Source organism: Ipomoea triloba, chromosome 1, assembly GCF_003576645.1.
Source record: "Ipomoea triloba cultivar NCNSP0323 chromosome 1, ASM357664v1".
Classification (NCBI taxonomy): Eukaryota; Viridiplantae; Streptophyta; class Magnoliopsida; order Solanales; family Convolvulaceae; genus Ipomoea; species Ipomoea triloba.
The window spans coordinates 27,154,075-27,172,431 of record NC_044916.1 but is presented as its reverse complement, the minus strand read 5'-3'; the positions used below and the strand labels follow the sequence as shown (position 1 = coordinate 27,172,431).

At 43.8% G+C, this 18,357-nt stretch overlaps 2 protein-coding genes across 2 annotated transcripts; one reads left to right on the top strand and one right to left on the bottom strand.

Moving 5' to 3' along the window:
* Window positions 1-319: 319 nt before the first annotated feature.
* Window positions 320-2,582, bottom strand: LOC115998849 (GDSL esterase/lipase At4g10955). The gene is made up of 2 exons (XM_031238512.1): window positions 2,125-2,582; window positions 320-1,473 (listed from the first exon to the last, which is right to left on the bottom strand). The coding sequence occupies exons 1-2, from the start codon at window positions 2,328-2,330 to the stop codon at window positions 480-482; spliced, it is 1,200 nt and encodes a 399-aa protein (XP_031094372.1). The 5' UTR covers window positions 2,331-2,582; the 3' UTR covers window positions 320-479.
* Window positions 2,583-4,285: 1,703 nt separating this feature from the next.
* On the top strand, window positions 4,286-6,244 carry LOC116019052. Its single transcript, XM_031259128.1, has 3 exons — window positions 4,286-4,573; window positions 5,689-5,760; window positions 5,872-6,244. Exons 1-3 carry the CDS (start codon window positions 4,387-4,389, stop codon window positions 6,165-6,167), a joined length of 555 nt encoding a protein of 184 aa, XP_031114988.1. The 5' UTR covers window positions 4,286-4,386; the 3' UTR covers window positions 6,168-6,244.
* Window positions 6,245-18,357: the final 12,113 nt, after the last annotated feature.

The window sequence follows — 18,357 nt, the reverse complement described above, 5'->3', positions numbered from 1 at the left end:
AAAATGATATTTTAGTTGTATTTTAATGAAACTAAAGTATATATAAAATGAAACTGAATAACAAATATAACATATTGAGTCTATATTGTCAAATGAAACTGTAAGTATATCAAAATGATACTTTAGTTATGCTATAATAAAACTACAATGTATATATAAAATGTAACTGAATAACATATTTCACATATTTTAGTGGTGGTGTAATAAAACTACAACGTTTAAAATGAAATTTAATAACAGGTCTAACATATTGGTGTATAATGTCAAACACAATAGCCACACTTCATTAGTAGGATGATCTATAAAGTGCAAGGCATCATACTAACAAGGAAAATATTTCATTAAAAATTGATGAGACAGCAGGCACCAGAAATCAGTTATAATTTAACAATCAATAAGGTGAAACAAGAATTAGTATGAACAACACTATATAGTAGTGTGATTGAAAATGAGTCATTTGCTGGAATTCTTACCCACTTCTAACTCTTGAGGGGTTTAGCAGCTGTTTGTCTTGAGGTAGGGGGGAGGCTATACAAAGATTTCAGCTGCTGGCTTATCAGCCTGCTGCTATTCAGAGCCATTTGGAGCTCCAAATTATCAGACCACCATTGTTCTATCCCGTGCGCCTCGAGAAACTTCTGCTTCCCCTTCGATGACAGGAAAAGTTTAGCAGCAACTTGGCCATTCGACGGTTTTGCATTCTCTTTGTCAGCCTGGTTTTTGTTCTGTGCTTCGTCTGGATCGGTGTACGAGCAACAGATGTAGTCGCTGTTGTTGATGTACAGATGTGGCACCCATTGCTTTAAGCTGCCAAATTGGAATGGTTTTGTTGCAATTTCCTCAGAGCTGGTTTGAGCTTCAGAGCCTGAAGGGAGCATTGATTTGAATCTCTTCCAAACAAAACCGGCTTTTTCTCCTATGTTTCTCAGACTCATGGCTAGTGAAACCGAGGGTGGGTTGAATAGATGTGCCTCGACGTATATACCTTCTTTGGCTAACGATTTTCCCACTTGCAGAGCAAAGCCGGCCCCTAGGGAGTGGCCTGCAATGCATACGTTGTTGCTCCCGAACTTGCCAACGAGCGATTTGAGGGCCTGCATAGCACAGCTGAACCTGACAGATCCCTTTAGGCTTTCCCAAGCTAGGAAACGGAGATCATCTTCGATGTCCCTTCTCATTGTAGGGCCTTTGAGAAGCGTCCCTCGTAGAGCCAAGACAGCTCTCGGTGCACCACTCGGTCTGATGAACACGAGATCAGCCAGAGCTGCTGCTCGATCCCATTCCAATATCGCGCCAAATATCGACCCGTCCCTTTCATCTATCAGGGTTTCAACCAGCCTGTACTTGAAGGGTATCCACCATTTCGGGGCAAGTGCATTTTCTTCCTTCCTGTTTTCTTGCCTGTCTAACTCAAGCAAGTATATTGCTTGGATAAAGCAAGCAATTACTGTCCTTTTATAATTAGCATCCTTCCTGTATATGTAAATGCCACAATTTAGTGCTACTAAAGGATCAAATTGTTTCAAGAGGATCTGACTTTTAATGGATTCAAAAGTTCAGAAAAAATTAGTTTCTTCAATTTAGTTCATAACACAAATAAGATCCACCATTAAACCTTTAAAAAGAAGCATGATCTACTGAAACTGCCAACAATAAACCATGATTCTTGATCAATGAAAAAACATAAACAGAACAGACAAGTTGCAATTACCAAATCCCAAATAATACAGCAACTGTTCTCCATTATACAGACCCTCTTTTGTAAGCAAGATCAAATAGCAGAAGCAAACTCATATGATCATTGAAAAATCATAAATGAAACAACCCCCCCACAACCCCCACTCATATGGTTAACCTATACAGAGGCAAGGAAAAGAGCACCAAGACTCTCAGATTTGGCAGTTTTTTGGTACAAGAATAGTTAATCACACCAAAATTAACACAAAGAAGAATTGAGAAAATCAAAAGAAAGACAACAATAAACCATAAAACCCCAAGATTAGGACCACAAACACAAAAACCATATTAATCTCAGAAATGCAATTATGTATGTATACCAAAATCTCATCCCAAAAATTCAAAAATTCAAAAACAAATCTGAAAATGGGGAGAGTGGGCACTTACCAACTGGAGTTAATGAGGTCTCTCCAATTGGGAGAGGAAACATTGCGAGGCCCTGATACATGAAACGCATATGGATGAGACTCAGACTCAGACTCATCCTCCTTATTTATCATCTCCTTCACTATCACCTTCTCCCCTTCCAAAGTCATTGTAATCACATCATCATCCCACACTTCCACCTCCTCCTCCGCACTCCTCTTCGCCATTACTGTGTATACACTTACTCACACTACACTGTAATGCCCAAAATGCTCTAAGAAAGACTAGGGAGAGAAGATATAAAAAAAGAAAGGAACTTTAGGGAAGAAAGAGAGACAAGAGCGATGGGTTCTTTGGTTGCGCTAAGGTTTCTTCATGCCCACATCGGATTCTTGAAATTTAATGTTGGGATTCAGGTGGGTGGAGGCTGGATTACGTTGATCTGAAGAGGATACCATTTATTTGTGGTGAAAATTTGAAAATGGAATGCAAAGAGTGTTTTAAATCTCTATATTTATTAATTATTCTCACTTGACTAATTTTTTTTTATCACGAATTAATAAAATTTGATTGAAATAAATGAAAATTTTCAAGTTGTTATCTACTTATCTGTATAATATTCTATACTTTGAAAACGCCTTAGATTCAATAGAGTTGAACTTGAGCAAATGGCATTCAAATTCTAACGGTCACATTTTGGCTCTCTCATTCTTTCTCTCTCTAGAACCCCACCCACACTCCCAAAGCATTTTAGAAATTTAGAATCCAATGGGAGACAACAAATCTTATCATTACAGAATACAGATTACCATATTTTGTTGTTGTTATTTTTACTGTTATTATTATTATATATTTGTTATTTAATGTGATACTCTCAATTTCAAAAATGGTTATCATATTTAATAATTAATACACACATAATTTTGATAGAGTAATGTTAAAATTTCTTTTTACCTTTTAATATTCTCAATTTTTTAATTTGATCAGAAAAAAAAAACAAATATTGATAAAACTTATAGGAACAAATATTGATAAAACATATATTGATATATAATCCAAAGAGTATACATGTTTTTATTTAATCCAATGAAAGGTGACATATTTGAGTCTCATCTTAATCGAGGTTGACATATTACAATTAGAGTTACAATTTTAGAGTTTTATGACTGAGTTTTTATTTTATTTTATTTTTATTTTTATTTGGTTAAGTGGTTCTCTTTTTACCGCTTAAGGTCTAACATTTACGGTATAAATTTAAAATTTAGCTTTTTCGTTGATTTTATAGAATTTATCAGGTTTGCATGTTTAAGTGTTAAAGTTCACACATTGGAGTTGATGATAATTATGGAACTGCCACAACGGTTTTTTTTTTCTTTTAATATGATCAGATCCGTCAAATTTTTACAAATGTAAGACTGAGATCACTATGTCATACACACTAATATGAGCCAATAAAATTAGACTTATAATATGAACAAAAATGTGTAAAACTAGTTTTAAAATAAACATATATTAATGGGTGTGTTTGGTTGGCATGTATAGCTATTGGGACTGAGTATCAAAGTCATTGTTTTTTTTTGTGGGAATCGTCACTTGTGGGAATTAAGAGAGCTCACTTGCCGCTTGAGCTAACCCATTGGGTTGTATCAAAGTCATTGTTATTATTTGTTTGATAGGTTTTTAGAACACTACTATGGGTTTTGATTACCTTCTTAATTGCAAAAGACATTCCCTAATAAAATAAGAATCTCATACCTTCCTTCTCAGCCGCTTCAAAAACTATTAATAATCATTCCATTTTCATCATACTACCAAACATGTAAAATACTTTCACCAACATTCATTACCATTACCAAGTATTTGATAGTTATTCCGATTCTAACTTTTATGTGCGAATCAAACACACCGGTCACACCTAATATTTACTTAAAACGTATCTTCATCTACAATTTTAATTTTGAAAGTAAGAGAATATTACAAGTAAATAAAACCAATCAACTAATCATATGGAATCCTTTAAAAAAAAACTAATCATATGGAATCAAGTAAAACATGTAGGTGGACACTAGAAGCCAAATGGCAGTGTGACAATTTGGGAAGGCAATGTTTGAGGGGCCAGAAAGCAATATATTTGTGGATGGGAAATTTCGGGACACTGCTTTAAGTTGAGGCGGCAAAAATTATCAAATTACCAGACGAATCTCCAGCCTCAAAGCCAATGGAAATTTCCACAACAAAAAAATTGACAAGTAGAAGAAGAAGAACAGAAACATTACTCGTACCATGGCATTAAATTTCAGCACAGTTCCGCTTCACACAAAGCACCCTTCTTTCTTGATTCCAAATCACAAGCGTGAGCTCAACAGGCAGTGTTCTTCTCAGCCTTGGCTCTCATCGTCTGGCAGATCGGCTGCTTTGTCTGAAGGGACAGAAGGTGGGGTTACAGAGAAGGAACCCCCAGATTACTCTGGTACTTCTTCACTCATTTTCATAGTTTTCTGGTTAAGGAAATGAGATCTTGTTTGGTTTAGAGAATCTATTTCAGTAATCTTGCTGGGTTTTGTCTAAAGATCCAATTTTTGGTGATTTTGAGTTGGTTAAATTCTCTGGGTTTTCGTTTTTGTTGATTCTTGGTAATTGATAGTACTTGTTTTGAGTGATATGTTGGCAGTTTATACTCTGTATTTGGGTGTGAAATTGGAATCTTGTTTTTGTTGTCTCAAGTTGTGGTCTTGTAGTGTTTTGTTGCAGCTCGATCTCTCCATACACATATATAGTTTGTACTTTTTGTTAGCTGATATTTGGGATTTAAGAAAGGAAGTTAATAACAACTTGTTGGCCATCAGAATTTATATGGTGCTATGACAGAAATCCACACTTGATACTGTGTAGGAGTAAACACAGTCTATTACGGAGTAATTGACAGTGAATGGAAGTGATTTTGGGGTGTTTGCTAAATAACTGTTCACAGATTGGTTCAGTGAGATGAGCTTGACTAGTTAATAACATTAGCGGATTATAGAAAAATATTTGGTACATTAGCGGTTGGCTGATAGATGATTACATACAAAATGATTTTCTAAAAAAGTTGATTGAAAAAACTGCTTTGAGTAGCTTTTTCAATTCTAGCAAGTCAAACATGGTCAAACAAGTTAAAATTGGCTGATAAGCTAATTAGGTTACCAAACAAGACCTTAACTTTTTTGTTAATGAAGATATTTTTTTGAGTGGAAGAAAACTCGTTGCCACTACCGAGGTGCACATTAGGTAAACCGTAAACCTGACTTTTTGATTTAGCCGATAAAGACTAATGCAGTTTAGGTTGCTCATAGCTCACCAACTCAAACTAAAAAGGTCAATGGAGTGTTTTCATTGAGAGTGAAACTTAGAATTTTGTGATTACTAAGTCAATAACTTGACCAATTTGATTGGAGTTATCTCATTAATGAAAAGATATGAATTGCAGATTTGGGTAGATAAAGGGTGCTATGCTCTGCTCTCTTGTTACTCGTATGAAACAGGTTTAATCATATTTGAATATTTGATGATTGAAATAACAACACCCCCCTCCCCCCTTTTAAATAGGGTCAGCAACTTCAGCTCGTGCACAACTTGATCTCTTGCAACAGCTCACTTCAAGTAGCCTGGATTTTAATGGTAAGTTGGTAACTATTTTACCTTTAGATTGTGCAGAACTAACATTCTAATTGATTCCTGATTATAACACTAATGTTCTCAATATTCACCTGTGCTTTCATCCTTTACTAGGCTACGAGAGCGATGGTGGTTCAAGCGGATTGAGTATTCGTGATCAGCTGGCCAAGTTGTTTGGAGAGCGAGATGATGATTTCAGCGTTCCGTTGGGTAAGAATTTGAAGAAGTTTACTCCAAAGGTTTTAACTATTTCACAGAAGAGAAACATCAAAAGACAGGCTTACCTAGATGAGGTATCTCAAAGAAATGACTCGGTTTTCTTTGCAACCATTGGAGCATTTGTAATCCTTCCACCCATTATTATCTTAGGAATTGCAATAGCAACTGGTTATGTGCAGCTATTTCCATGACTTGCCTATTGCTTGCTCTGTAACTTATACTTTTCATTATCAATCTGATGCAATATATGTGTTTATTAGTTGCACAAGTACTGTCACCATTAGCCTTATCTATTATTGGCGATATGTTTAGGCTTCATATCTAGGAATAGTTTGGACATACTTTCTGGAATGCTAAAAAAACTACCAATATAAGTGTACAGGTGAATATGGCATACCTATATGGCAAGACACTATAGTTGAATGTAACTTTTGCTGAGAAGGTAACATTGATCTATGAGCCTTCATTTTCATGTTGGTTATCTCATGATTAGAGATTGGCATACTTGTTCCCTCATTTCCCAAATTCAACAACATACTCATCATTGATCATCATTATTTGGAAAGGCAAAAATTGATGAAGTTGCCTAAATGAAATGTAAATCAAATTACAAGATTTAGGCATATAAGTAGTTCAAATGTAGTCAAGGAGCTTGTAGTGCAATAATATTTTTATGACTCTCTTAAATAGGAGGTTACAAGTTCAAATCATGATGGGGTAGGGAACAGATATCACTCTCTCGTTTTTTAAAAATTTTAAAATCCTTTTTCCTTTTAAATAGTGCTTTTGTTGCTTAAGTTTCTTTGCCTTCGATCTTTTATGGGCCATTTGATAGGAAGGAGAAAATTATGGGAGAAAACGATGATGTTTGGACATCTAAAAAAAATCGTGCTCTATGCGCTTATATTTTACAATAATGAACATTCTGGGATAAGATAATTTTTTTTATGAGTTAAAATAATATAGTTTATGAACTAGAATAATATATTTTATGAGTTAGAATAATGTATTTTATGTGTTTTTGGACCATCGTCCACTCATCTGTGTGGACCACAATAATGATTGTGTGAGAAGGGATACTCATATAAAACGTTAGGGAGTGATAGTATTGAATTGGGCTTGATTTTGTAAATTATTGGGCTTAATTTTTCTTTTTGGGTTGGAGATTAAAATTGATTCACATTTTGAGTTGTTCTAATGCAATCATTATTGCATGGACCATGATCCACACAGTTATATGGACCAAAAATAAAAAGTATATTACTTTTGTATGGAAAAAATGTCAAATAGGCCACTGAACTTATCGCTTTTGTGCAATTGGGCCATTGAACTTAAAAAGTGTGCAATTCAACCATCAAACAAGCAAAATTTGTGCAATTGGACCATTTTTACAAAAATTTTCTGGTAAAATACAATTATATTACTAACATATATGTATTAAGAGTGGCATTTTCTTCTACCATACTAGTTGGGAGTCAATATTTAAATGTTTTTAACTCAAATTGAATCAAAATTTTTTATAAAAATGGTCCAATTGCACAAATTTTGCTTGTTTGATGGTTGGATTGCACACTTTTTAAGTTAAATGGTCCAATTGCACAAAAGAGACAAGTTCAATGGTCTATTTGACACTTTTTCCTTTTTGTATTGAAGGTACATTATTTTTATACTGTAGGTACATTATTTTTATACTGAAGGTACATTATTTGATATATACTATCAAATAATATACCTACAGTACAAAAACAATGTATCTTCAGTACAAAAATAATGTACTTTTTATTTTTGGTCCACACAACTGCGTGGACCATGGTCTATGCAATAATTTGCCGTTCTAATGTTCTATTATAGCTTTTCTGTTTGGGCTTTTCAGGAGGAGGGTGCGAAACCAGTTCATACAAACTCATATGAAAACAAACTCCTTTGCTAACATGTGAGGAGTCTGATTCATATATCATTTAACAAAAGATAAAAAATACCAGTGGAGGTCCTCGACTTTGATGGCACCGCCACTTTTAGTCCTCAATTTTTAAATCAACCATTTTTAGTCCTCCGACTTTAATGGCACCGTCACTTTTAGTCATCAACTTTTAAATCAACTACTTTTAGTCCTCTTAATTTTTGTTTCTAGCCACCTATGGTCCTTGCTTTATAATTGGACATCTAATATCATTTTCTCAAAGGCAATTCAGTCATTTCATAATTAATGTATTAAGTATTATGTTTCCTCATTAGAATAATTGAAGAAACCCTATTTTCCACTCTCCTTTGTTGACACTAAAATTTGGACCAAATGATTGAATTGTCCTTGAGAAAATGACATTAGATGTCCAATTGTAACGGAAGGACCATAGGTGGCTAGAAACAAAAAGTAAGAGGACTAAAAATGGTTGATTGAAAAGTTGAGGACTAAAAGTGACAGTGCAATCAAAGTTGGAGGACTAAAAGTGGTTAAATTAAAAGTTGAGAACTAAAAGTGACGATTCCATCAAAATCGGAGACCTCCACTGATACTTACGAGAAATTAATATGAACAAAGTTACCCATTCTTCCTTTAATATCATCTAAAACTAAACAAAAAGCAAAAAAAAAAAAAAAAAAAGTTTAGATCAAGTCCTTGAATAACTATTAGAGCATCAACTTCCACACAAACATTGTCCACTTGTTTGTCTTTCAACTAACTTAAAGCCTCTCTCATACCCTTTTTTAAAAAATAAAATAAAATAAGAAAAAATTATCGATCCAGTTGTGGTAAGAAACTGCAATTTTCAATTGTGATAAATTAATACTAAATTAATCTCTCTATTTTTGTTTTGGTACTATTAAATAAAAAGAACACTTACGAAAGACTACCTCACCCTTTGGCTTGCAACACCCAAGCCATCGGCCCGAAGAAGATCTTTCAAAGTTCAGGAAGATTCGTCCAAAACACTATCCCTAAGCTCTTCTTCAATAGTGATCGGGTTTTTAGGAGATTTTGCAAGTGTAATTAGGAGAGAGAAGATAAGAGAAGAGGAAAAAGAAAAACAAAATATAAATAAATCTGACAGGAATTAAAAAAATTCATACATTATTTACGCGCCCACTGAGCGTGAATCTTGCGCACAACGCGCTGATCAAATTGTTGTTTCTCTTCTGCATGGGGCCCATAATTCAGATTAAAATCCCACCTTCCTGCAAGGATCTGACATCCTCTCTCTCTTTGACCTCTCTCATCCACGTAAATCTTACTTTCTTAAAATCTGGTCCAAATGTCATTGATGGGGAGAGCCTAAGCGCCTTCCTGACCAAAATTAACAAGTCTGTCCACACAACTATTACCTTCCTTTAAAGGTGTGCTAGATCATAATGATCCCACAACAAGTCATCAGTCCTAGCAGTCCGCAACCAGTTGCCCCCAACTCTGGTTCCCTTAGGATGACCTTTCCCTTATTAATCAAGCTCTTAATACATGTACAAACTAAACGATTTCACATGATGACGTATATCTAAACCTTTCTTTTTTCACAAAAACTTGATTCCAATCTCATTTTTGTCTTTGTCTTGATTTACAAAAGGTTGTGCTCCATCCTAATTAAAAATATAATTTGTAAAGTGAAACTAAACATTTATTATTTTATATCTATTATCTAAATTATACTCTTTAGTGTTTTCAAAAAAAAAATTATACTCTTTAGTTTATATTTTTATATAATTATATAAAAGAGAATCTAAATTGAATTACTATCAATTAAGATTATTTTATTTAAAGACTAACGTGGTCTTGCAACATCCTTAACCTATATCGTTCATTAATCAATTGTAACTCACATTTAACCATCGTGTGGTTTGAGTTTAACCACACATCTTGCAGCCACCTTTGACTAGTTGGGCAATAATTGCATGGCGCGTAAAAGGTTTCCATCACTTTAAATGGGGACAAACATTATATTATATACTAATTAAAAAAAAAAAGTATTGGCCGTAAAAAGACAGGTCACTGGTGAATGAAGATGAGGTCACGAAAATTGTCCATATTATATCAAGATATACGTAAGCATCAGCCTTCGAATAAAATGCAATTCTATATTATTTACATTATTAAAATTTGGTTCAAACACGAAATATATGCAGTATATACTTTGTAAATTGGAAAAACATAGTAACAATTTAATGAAAATTTCTTCCAATATGCATGTATGCTTTTTTTTTTTTTTTGGGTGAAAAGCGACTACGCCTAGTACGAACATTAACTGATTCTTCTAAATCTTGCATTGCATGTGTCAGCAATCAGGAGCTCCGCCAAACCTTCCAGAGGAACATCTAGGACTGTACGTCATACCCCAATTTTTAGTTTGGCTGAGATTAGCAAGAAAATCAGCACATCTATTCCCTCTATATTATTTCAAGAACCATGTTAGGGACCCTACAAAAATTTTGACGTTGATAACCTTTAATACATTGAGTTTTGAAATAAAAAGTTAAAAAATTAACCACACAAAAATGTAATGACTTAGGGGTGAGAAGAAATTTTCTTTTCCATTTGATTTACGGAAAAGCTCATTCTGTTCGAATGTGTATTTTGGGTGAATTCTATGAAGCCCGTCTTGTGATCGTTGATAGGGATAAAATCCGGTCTCCGTATCCCGATCTCTCGCTCTGTGTAAGGATTCAGCTGGACCCTCAGGTTTATTCCCGGTCTGCCGAACCTGGCCCTCCACACTCCGGGCCGCCGCAGATCCCCTGGCGGGATTCGCAGCAGGGGTTACATCCACTTATCGTAAGCGCATTGGGCCGATAGCGTGACCGGTGCATGCCCGCCACGCGTCCTACATGCAGACAGACCGGAGTAGGCCTGGCCGAATCCGCTATAAAAGGCGCATTTAATGTAGAGAGGTGGACTTTTGGCTATTTCTTAGAGAACAGTAGCTAAACAGACCGGGAGCCCCTGACCCACTGTCACAGAGCCCGGTCACATCTAGAGTATCCTACCTTGTACTCTACCATATATAAATACAAGTATTCTGTTCCGTATTTTACTGTATCATTTTTGGCGCCGTCCGTGGGGACCCGAAGTAACAAGCCGAGTCCCGTTCTACCCAATTCCAATCTCCAAGCATGTACCCATATATGGATTATTTTGCCGCTGCGGATCCAGAGGAGGAAGCACCTTCCGACCTACGTTCCCGCCTTGGCTCTAGAGGCGACCCAAGCGGTACCGTAAATCCGCAGGCGGCTGATCCTGTCAACATGATTCACCCCCCCCATGCATTCCCTATACCGGTCGGACCGACACCGTACCAGTACCCACCGTACCCGTTTGATCCGACCGCTCATTGGTGGACCACTTCCCCTCGTTTCTATCCGACGCCTTATGCCCCTCCTTTCCCGTTCCAGCCAGCGCCGTCCGTTCAGCCACCGGTCCCTCATCCGGATACTACGACAATCGGAGCTGCGGCGGCCCACTCGCCCGCTAGGAGGGCACAGTGTGAGAGGCGACCGATCTCCTCTAGATTACAAGAACCGACGTCGACGCGTCGACCTGCTCTGTCGCGTTTGAGCGCCTCGAGTTCCAGGCCACCTACAGCCCGGGAAGAGGCGCCGAGAGTCAGTGTCCTGGACCGAATTGACCCGCCGATGGAGAGAGGGCGTCGACCGTTTAACGTCCCGACTGCGACTGAAGCTGATTCGAGTGAAGCAAGTTCTTCGGATTCTCGTCACCGTAGACGCCATAAGTCAACCCGTCCGTCTGGTCTTTCGCGTGGAATGCTCGATCAAGTCCGAGCGGAGTTCAACAGATGGAAGCGTGAAGAAGGAACTGATCGACCCACTGGCCGATCTAGCAATCTGCTCCGAACGCCCTTTACGCACGAGCTCATGAGCGAGCCTTATCCAATAGACCTGCGCGTCCCTGGGGACAAAGAGTACGCCGGCAGGTCGGACCCCGAACAGCATGTCAACCTCTACTACTGTAACATGCTCATGATGGGGGTATCCGAGGCCGTCATGTGCCGGGCGTTCTACTCCACGCTCACCGGGAGAGCTGCAGAGTGGTTCCGCACCCTGGAACCAGGGTCCATTTCGAATTTCCGAGACCTAGCCCAGAGGTTCGTCGATCGTTTCGCTATGGCCAAGACCGTAAAGAAACATTTCTCTCATTTGGAGAACGCCAAGCAGCTAGACGGGGAGCCGCTCTCTGTCTTTATTGAGCGATGGAACAAGGAAATGTCGGAAATAGAACCCGTAGATGATGTAACCGCCACCAACCTGTTGTTGAACTCACTGAGAGCGGGAAACCTATACCAAGACCTTATACTCCGGCCGCCGACCTGCTACGAAGACGCTGTGCACAGAGTAGTGGCTTACGCTACTGCCACGGAGGCGAACTCCGCCAAGAGGTTGATGGAGACCGGGGGATCAAGGAGGGATCTGGCCCAGAGAGACCGACGCCCGAACAATCCTCGACAGAAAGATCGTGATGGGAACCCGATTTACACCCCGCTGACCAGGCCGGTTGCAGAGGTCTTGCAATTTGCTCAAAACTGCCATCTGATCCAGTTGCCCGCCCCGGCGAGAGACGGACCGGATAAGGAGAAGTACTGCGCGTATCACCGCAATCGGGGACACGACACCGAAGAGTGTCACGTGCTCAAAGGTCTGATCGAAGACCTGCTGCAAACCGGAGAATTGGCCCAGTTCGCCGAAAGGAGGAAGAAGAACCGGCGTGGGTGGAAGAAAGATTTCAAAAAGGATAAGGACAAGAGAGACAAGGACCCCGACCTCGATAGAGAACCTCCGATAGCCGCTCGAAAGCAAGTTATCCACGTGATATTCGGAGGACCGGAAGGTGGCGACAACGCGGAAGACCGGCGCAATTGGGCTCGAGATCTACAAGTAGCCCTAGTCGAGGAGTCGAATCCGGAGAAAAGGACGAAGGTGGAGCCTATCGTGTTCACCGACCGTGACCTGCCGAGCGCCACAAACTGCACGACCGAAGCGTTGGTGGTAACCATAGACATCAACGACGTCGATGTACAGAGAGTCATGGTGGATACGGGTTCGAGTGTGAATGTTATGTACCTGGACGTCTTCCGAAAGCTTCAGTTAGATCGGTCCCAATTGATGCCTGTCGGGACACCGCTCTCGGGCTTTACAGGAGCAATGGTCCATCCGGAAGGAGTCGTCCGTCTGCCCGTTGAGGTCGGGACCGCCCCGAGAGTACTTCGGGTGACCATGGAGTTCGTCGTCGTTGACTTGGTGTGCGTTCATAACGCAATCTTAGGCAGGCCGGGGATATCACAGCTCGGCGCAATAATATCAATGCCGCACTTATGCATGAAGTTCCAGACTCCGGGAGGTGTAGGCACGGTCAGAGGGGATCCTCTATCGGCGAGGCGATGCTACGTTCGGGCTGTACAGAAACAAGATACCGGCACATCCCGAGTGAACACTATCAATAAGAAGGGAGACGCCCGAATCGAACGTCCCGAACCATTGGAAGAGGTCGAGCTGGTACCGCTGTCGGACTCACAACCGGAACGTACTGTGAAGATCGGCTCGGCCTTGTCGCCTGATTTACGGACTGCAATCATTGCCGTCCTTCGGGAATACGCCGACATCTTGGCCTGGGGACCGGAAGATATGCCTGGGATCGACCGCCGGACAATATGCCATAAGTTGGCCGTCCACCCGGGCTCCAGACCGGTCAAGCAGAAGCAGAGGCACCTGGCGTCCGACCGACGAGAGTTCGTCCGCTCCGAAACGAAATCCTTGGTAGCGGCCGGACACATACGGGAGGTTCACTACCCTGAGTGGTTAGCAAACGTGGTTCTCGTCCCTAAGCCCCCAACCTGGAGGATGTGCGTGGATTATACGGACCTCAACAAGGCGTGCCCACTAGACCCGTACCCGTTCCCGAGTATCAACCAGATGGTCGACGAGACCGCCGGTGCCGAGCTTTTAAGTTTTATGGACGCTTTCAAGGGCTACCACCAGGTGATGATGGCCGAAGAGGACGAGGCCAAGACGGCGTTCATTACTCCAGACGGTCTATACTGCTACCGGGTTATGCCGTTCGGTCTCCGTAACGCCGGCGCAACTTACCAGAGAATGGTGAACACCCTGTTCGGAGAGCTGATCGGTAAAACGATGGAGGCCTACATCGATGACATGTTGGTAAAGAGTAAAGACGAATATGACCACCCGTCCGACCTGAGACGGAGCTTCGAGATCATGAGATCCAACCGGCTGAGGCTCAATCCGGCCAAATGTACTTTCGCGGTCCAGACCGGGAAGTTTCTCGGGTTTATGATGACAAGGAGAGGAATCGAGCCGAACCCCGCGAAGGTGAAGGCGATAATCGATATGAGGCCGCCGGCCACAGTTAGAGAAGTTCAACAGCTAACTGGTCGGTTGGCCGCCCTGAGCCGCTTCCTCTCGAAACTTGCTGAGCGGGCACACCCGTTCTTCCAGACACTGAAGAAGACGTCTGCCTTCATGTGGACTGATGAATGTCAACAGGCTTTTGAAAGTTTGAAAGAATATTTGGCCTCGCCGATAGTTTTGTCCAGACCGGAACCCGGTGAAGAATTGCAGATTTATCTCTCCGCATCTGACCGCGCTATCAGCGCGGTGCTCTGCCGAACCGACCCTGAAGGGGTGCAGCGCCCGGTCTATTACATCAGCCACGCTCTCCAGGGCCCCGAACTGCGGTATACTCGGTTGGAGAAGGTCGTGTTCGCGTTGTACACGACCGCGAAGAAGCTAACACCGTACTTCCAAGGCCGGGTGATCCGGGTGCTCACCGATCAGCCGATGGGGACTATACTCTGGACGACTACCTCATCCGGTCGGTTAATTAAGTGGGCGATGATGTTGACGCAGTTCACGATCGAATACACGCCGAGACCGGCCATCAAAGGACAAGCCTTAGCGGATTTTATCGTCGAATGTTCAGCACGGGATGCCGGCACCCCGGTGACCGGCCCCACCCCGGCGGAATGGGAAATCGCAACAGATGGGTCGAGTTGCAAGCAGGGCGCCGGCGCCGGTGTAGTTCTCACCAGCCCGGAGGGCTTCAAAGTTTACTTCGCCCTGTCGCTTGCCTTCTCGCCGACCAACAACGAAGCGGAATATGAGGCATTCATAGCTGGCTTGTGCCATGCCCGCTCTCTGGGAGCTCGACACGTGAGGATCCGGACTGACTCAGCCCTGGTCGTCGGACAGGTCACCGGCGCTTTCGAGGCGAAGGGGGAACGTTTGGCCCGGTATCGCGACCGCGCCTTATCCATTATGGGATCGTTTGATGCTTGCGTAGCTGAGCACATTCCCCGGACCGAGAATGCAGATGCAGACATGTTATCCCGACTATCGCATGAGGCCCTAGAGTATATATCGAAGGTCGCCCGGGTGGAGGAGCTGCAGACCGCTTGCATTGATGCACTTCCCGTGGAGCCGGTTCATGCAGAAACGGATGATTGGATCACCGACCTCCGATCATATTTAGAAACCGGGGCCTTACCAGGAGACGAGCAGAGGGCCAGGAAAGTAAAGCTGCGGTCTCCCCGATTCCAGATAGTCGACAACCGCCTCTACCGGCGGTCTTATGGAGGGCCATTGATGAGATGTCTAACCCGTTTTGAGGCCGAACTTGTGATGACCGAGCTGCACTCTGGACTTTGCTCTGCCCATCAGGGGGGCCGGGCCTTGGCGAGAAGAATAATGCTGATCGGCTACTACTGGCCGTCGATCCAATTAGACTGCGAAGCGCTAGTTAGGTCGTGCGAGTCCTGTCAACTGTACGCCCGAGTACCGGGCAGGCCGGCCACCTTTTACCATCCAGTCAGCACGGCTATACCGTTTGCTAAATGGGGAGTGGATATCTTGGGACCATTCCCGCAGTTGACCGGTCGGCGCCGTTTCATCATCGTCGCGGTGGATTACTTCTCGAAGTGGGTCGAAGCCGAACCGTTGGCGACGATCACATCTCAACAGTGCGCCCGGTTTGTATGGCGAAACGTTATCTCCCGCTTTGGAGTTTCGGTTCAATTGGTGACCGATAACGGAAAGCAGTTCGAGAGCGAATACTTTCAAAACTTCTTGGCAACGGTCGGCACCAGGTCGGTCCGTTCTTCTGTAGCATACCCCCAAGGGAACGGCCAGGTAGAGAACGCGAACCGGACCATTCTGGGGGGGCTAAAGAAGAAGTTGTATTCGGCCGGACGGAGCTGGGCGGACGAGCTCCCGTACATCTTGTGGTCATACCGGACTACACCCCGTGAAGCCACCAAGGAAACGCCTTTTGCTCTAGTCTACGGCGCCGAAGCCCGCCTACCGGTGGAGGCATGGATACCGACCTCACGAGAACGGGGCTACGATGAGGGTAACAATGATTCCCTGATGGTCACCGAATTGGATTCCTTGGAAGAAAAGAGAGATGCTGTAACCCGAAGAGTCGAGGAGTATCAGAAAAAGTTAAAGGCGTACCGCGACCCCAAGGTGCGTCCCCGATATTTCCAGGTCGGGGATTATGTGCTCCGAGAAAGGCGGGCCAGCAAACCACTTGAGGGCGGGAAGTTGGCCCAGAGTTGGGAAGGACCATATGTTATTTCGACCGTGGTGAGACCGGGAACCTACCGGCTCGAAACAACTACCGGCAAACCGGTTGACCGCATTTGGAATTCCCAACACTTAGTTCATTTCTATTAGTAGATTGTAATAGGGCCGGGAGCCTGCGCGCCCCGTTCGACTTTGACCCTGCGTGGTCGTTTCGTGGGAATGTAGCACCGACCAGTTAGGTCGTTTTTCTCGTTACGCGTTTAGCTTTTTGGTGAGAGCAAGGCGCTCACCCCGGGAGCAAGGTGCCCGGTTACCGGTCTTCGGACCTCAATGGTGAGAGCAAGGCGCTCACCCCGGGAGTAAGGTGCCCGGTTACCGGTCTTCGGACCTCAATGGTGAGAGCAAGGCGCTCACCCCGGGAGCAAGGTGCCCGGTTACCGGTCTTCGGACCTCAATGGTGAGAGCAAGGCGCTCACCCCGGGAGCAAGGTGCCCGGTTACCGGTCTTCGGACCTTAATGGTGAGAGCAAAGCGCTCACCCCGGGAGCAAGGTGCCCGGTTACCGGTCTTCGGACCTTAATGGTGAGAGCAAGGCGCTCACCCCGGGAGCAAGGTGCCCGGTTACCGGTCTTCGGACCTTATATGGTGAGAGCAAGGTGCTCACCCCGGGAGTAAGGTGCCCGGTTACCGGTCTTCGGACCTTATATGGTGAGAGCAAGGTGCTCACCCCGGAAGCAAGGTGCCCGGTTACCGGTCTTCGGACCTTAAACTAAAATTAAACACGCAAAGTAAAATTAAGTGCACAATGAAACAGAGCGTTTATATTAAGTTGGCCCAAGGCCGGCAAAATAATATTGTACCCGGCACAACGAGGCCGAGCTCCCGGTACAAATATCTTAAACTAATTCGCTTCGGCCGGTGGCTCGACTCCGGGCGCGGCTTCTCCCCCTGCCGATGGTCCGGCGCTCGGGACCGCCTCGGGCTCCGCCGTCGGTCCAGAAGTCACAACGACCTCCGCCGATGGTCCAGCGGAAATCTCAACGGGGAACTGTAGAGTACGCCCGTCCGGAACTGTGGAGAACGGCGTCGGACCGGGATCGGGCACCTCCTCCGGGAGAACGTCCAGGATCTTCGGAAGATCGGTGTCGTCGATCGATACCTCCAACGCAGCCTTGACATCGTTCTGCATGGCCCTCCGGCCGCTGTTGAAAGCCCAGGTACCGAACTCGTACATCAGGTCCTCCCCGATCGGGGTCCGGGAGATGGCGGCGAGGACGGCCTCTCCGGTCTCCTGCCCTCGGCAGATGTGCCGGGCGAGCAAGACGGGGTCGGTGAGGATCTTTTCCCCCAGGTCCGCGCGCTCTAGGATCCGCCTCCCGGTTTCTTCGGCCGTCTTAAGCTTGCCCTCGAGCTCTTTAATTCTCTGCTCCCGCTTAGCAAGGGCCTTCTTGAGCGGCGCCACCTCTCGACGGTGGATTTCGTCCCCATCTTTCGCCCGGGCAAAGAGGTCGGTGACCGAGTGAGCCATCTGTAAAATCCCCATTAAGTGCCCGAGATCGGCAAAACGTTCGTAGTAAATTAAATTCGTGGTACCTGTATCAAGTCGCGAGCGATACGCTCCCCGACCAGAGCGGTCGACCACCCGCTCGTCTTTTCCGGAGGCGGAGCTGCGGCGCAGATCCTAGACAGCAGGGCCGCAGGAGGTTCGTCACCGTGCTTCATCAGCACGTCGATCACCGGGGTCGTAGACCCTGACCCATCACGGCGAGGGCATTTCGCCATCACGACCTCCTCGACCTCGGTCTCTTTCTCCTTCCCGCGCTTAGCTACCCGGGCCGCGTCTTGA

What these genes read in the sequence shown, in the direction of transcription:
- LOC116019052 (XM_031259128.1), top strand. Translation starts at nt 4,387, where the DNA reads ATGGCATTAAATTTCAGCACAGTTCCGCTTCACACAAAGCACCCTTCT. An exon ending in GGAACCCCCAGATTACTCTG is followed by an intron (nt 4,574 to 5,688) that starts GTACTTCTTCAC and finishes CCTTTTAAATAG; the next exon opens with GGTCAGCAACTTCAGCTCGT. An exon ending in AAGTAGCCTGGATTTTAATG is followed by an intron (nt 5,761 to 5,871) that starts GTAAGTTGGTAA and finishes ATCCTTTACTAG; the next exon opens with GCTACGAGAGCGATGGTGGT.
- LOC115998849 (XM_031238512.1), bottom strand. Translation starts at nt 2,330, where the DNA reads ATGGCGAAGAGGAGTGCGGAGGAGGAGGTGGAAGTGTGGGATGATGAT. An exon ending in GACCTCATTAACTCCAGTTG is followed by an intron (nt 1,474 to 2,124) that starts GTAAGTGCCCAC and finishes TTACATATACAG; the next exon opens with GAAGGATGCTAATTATAAAA.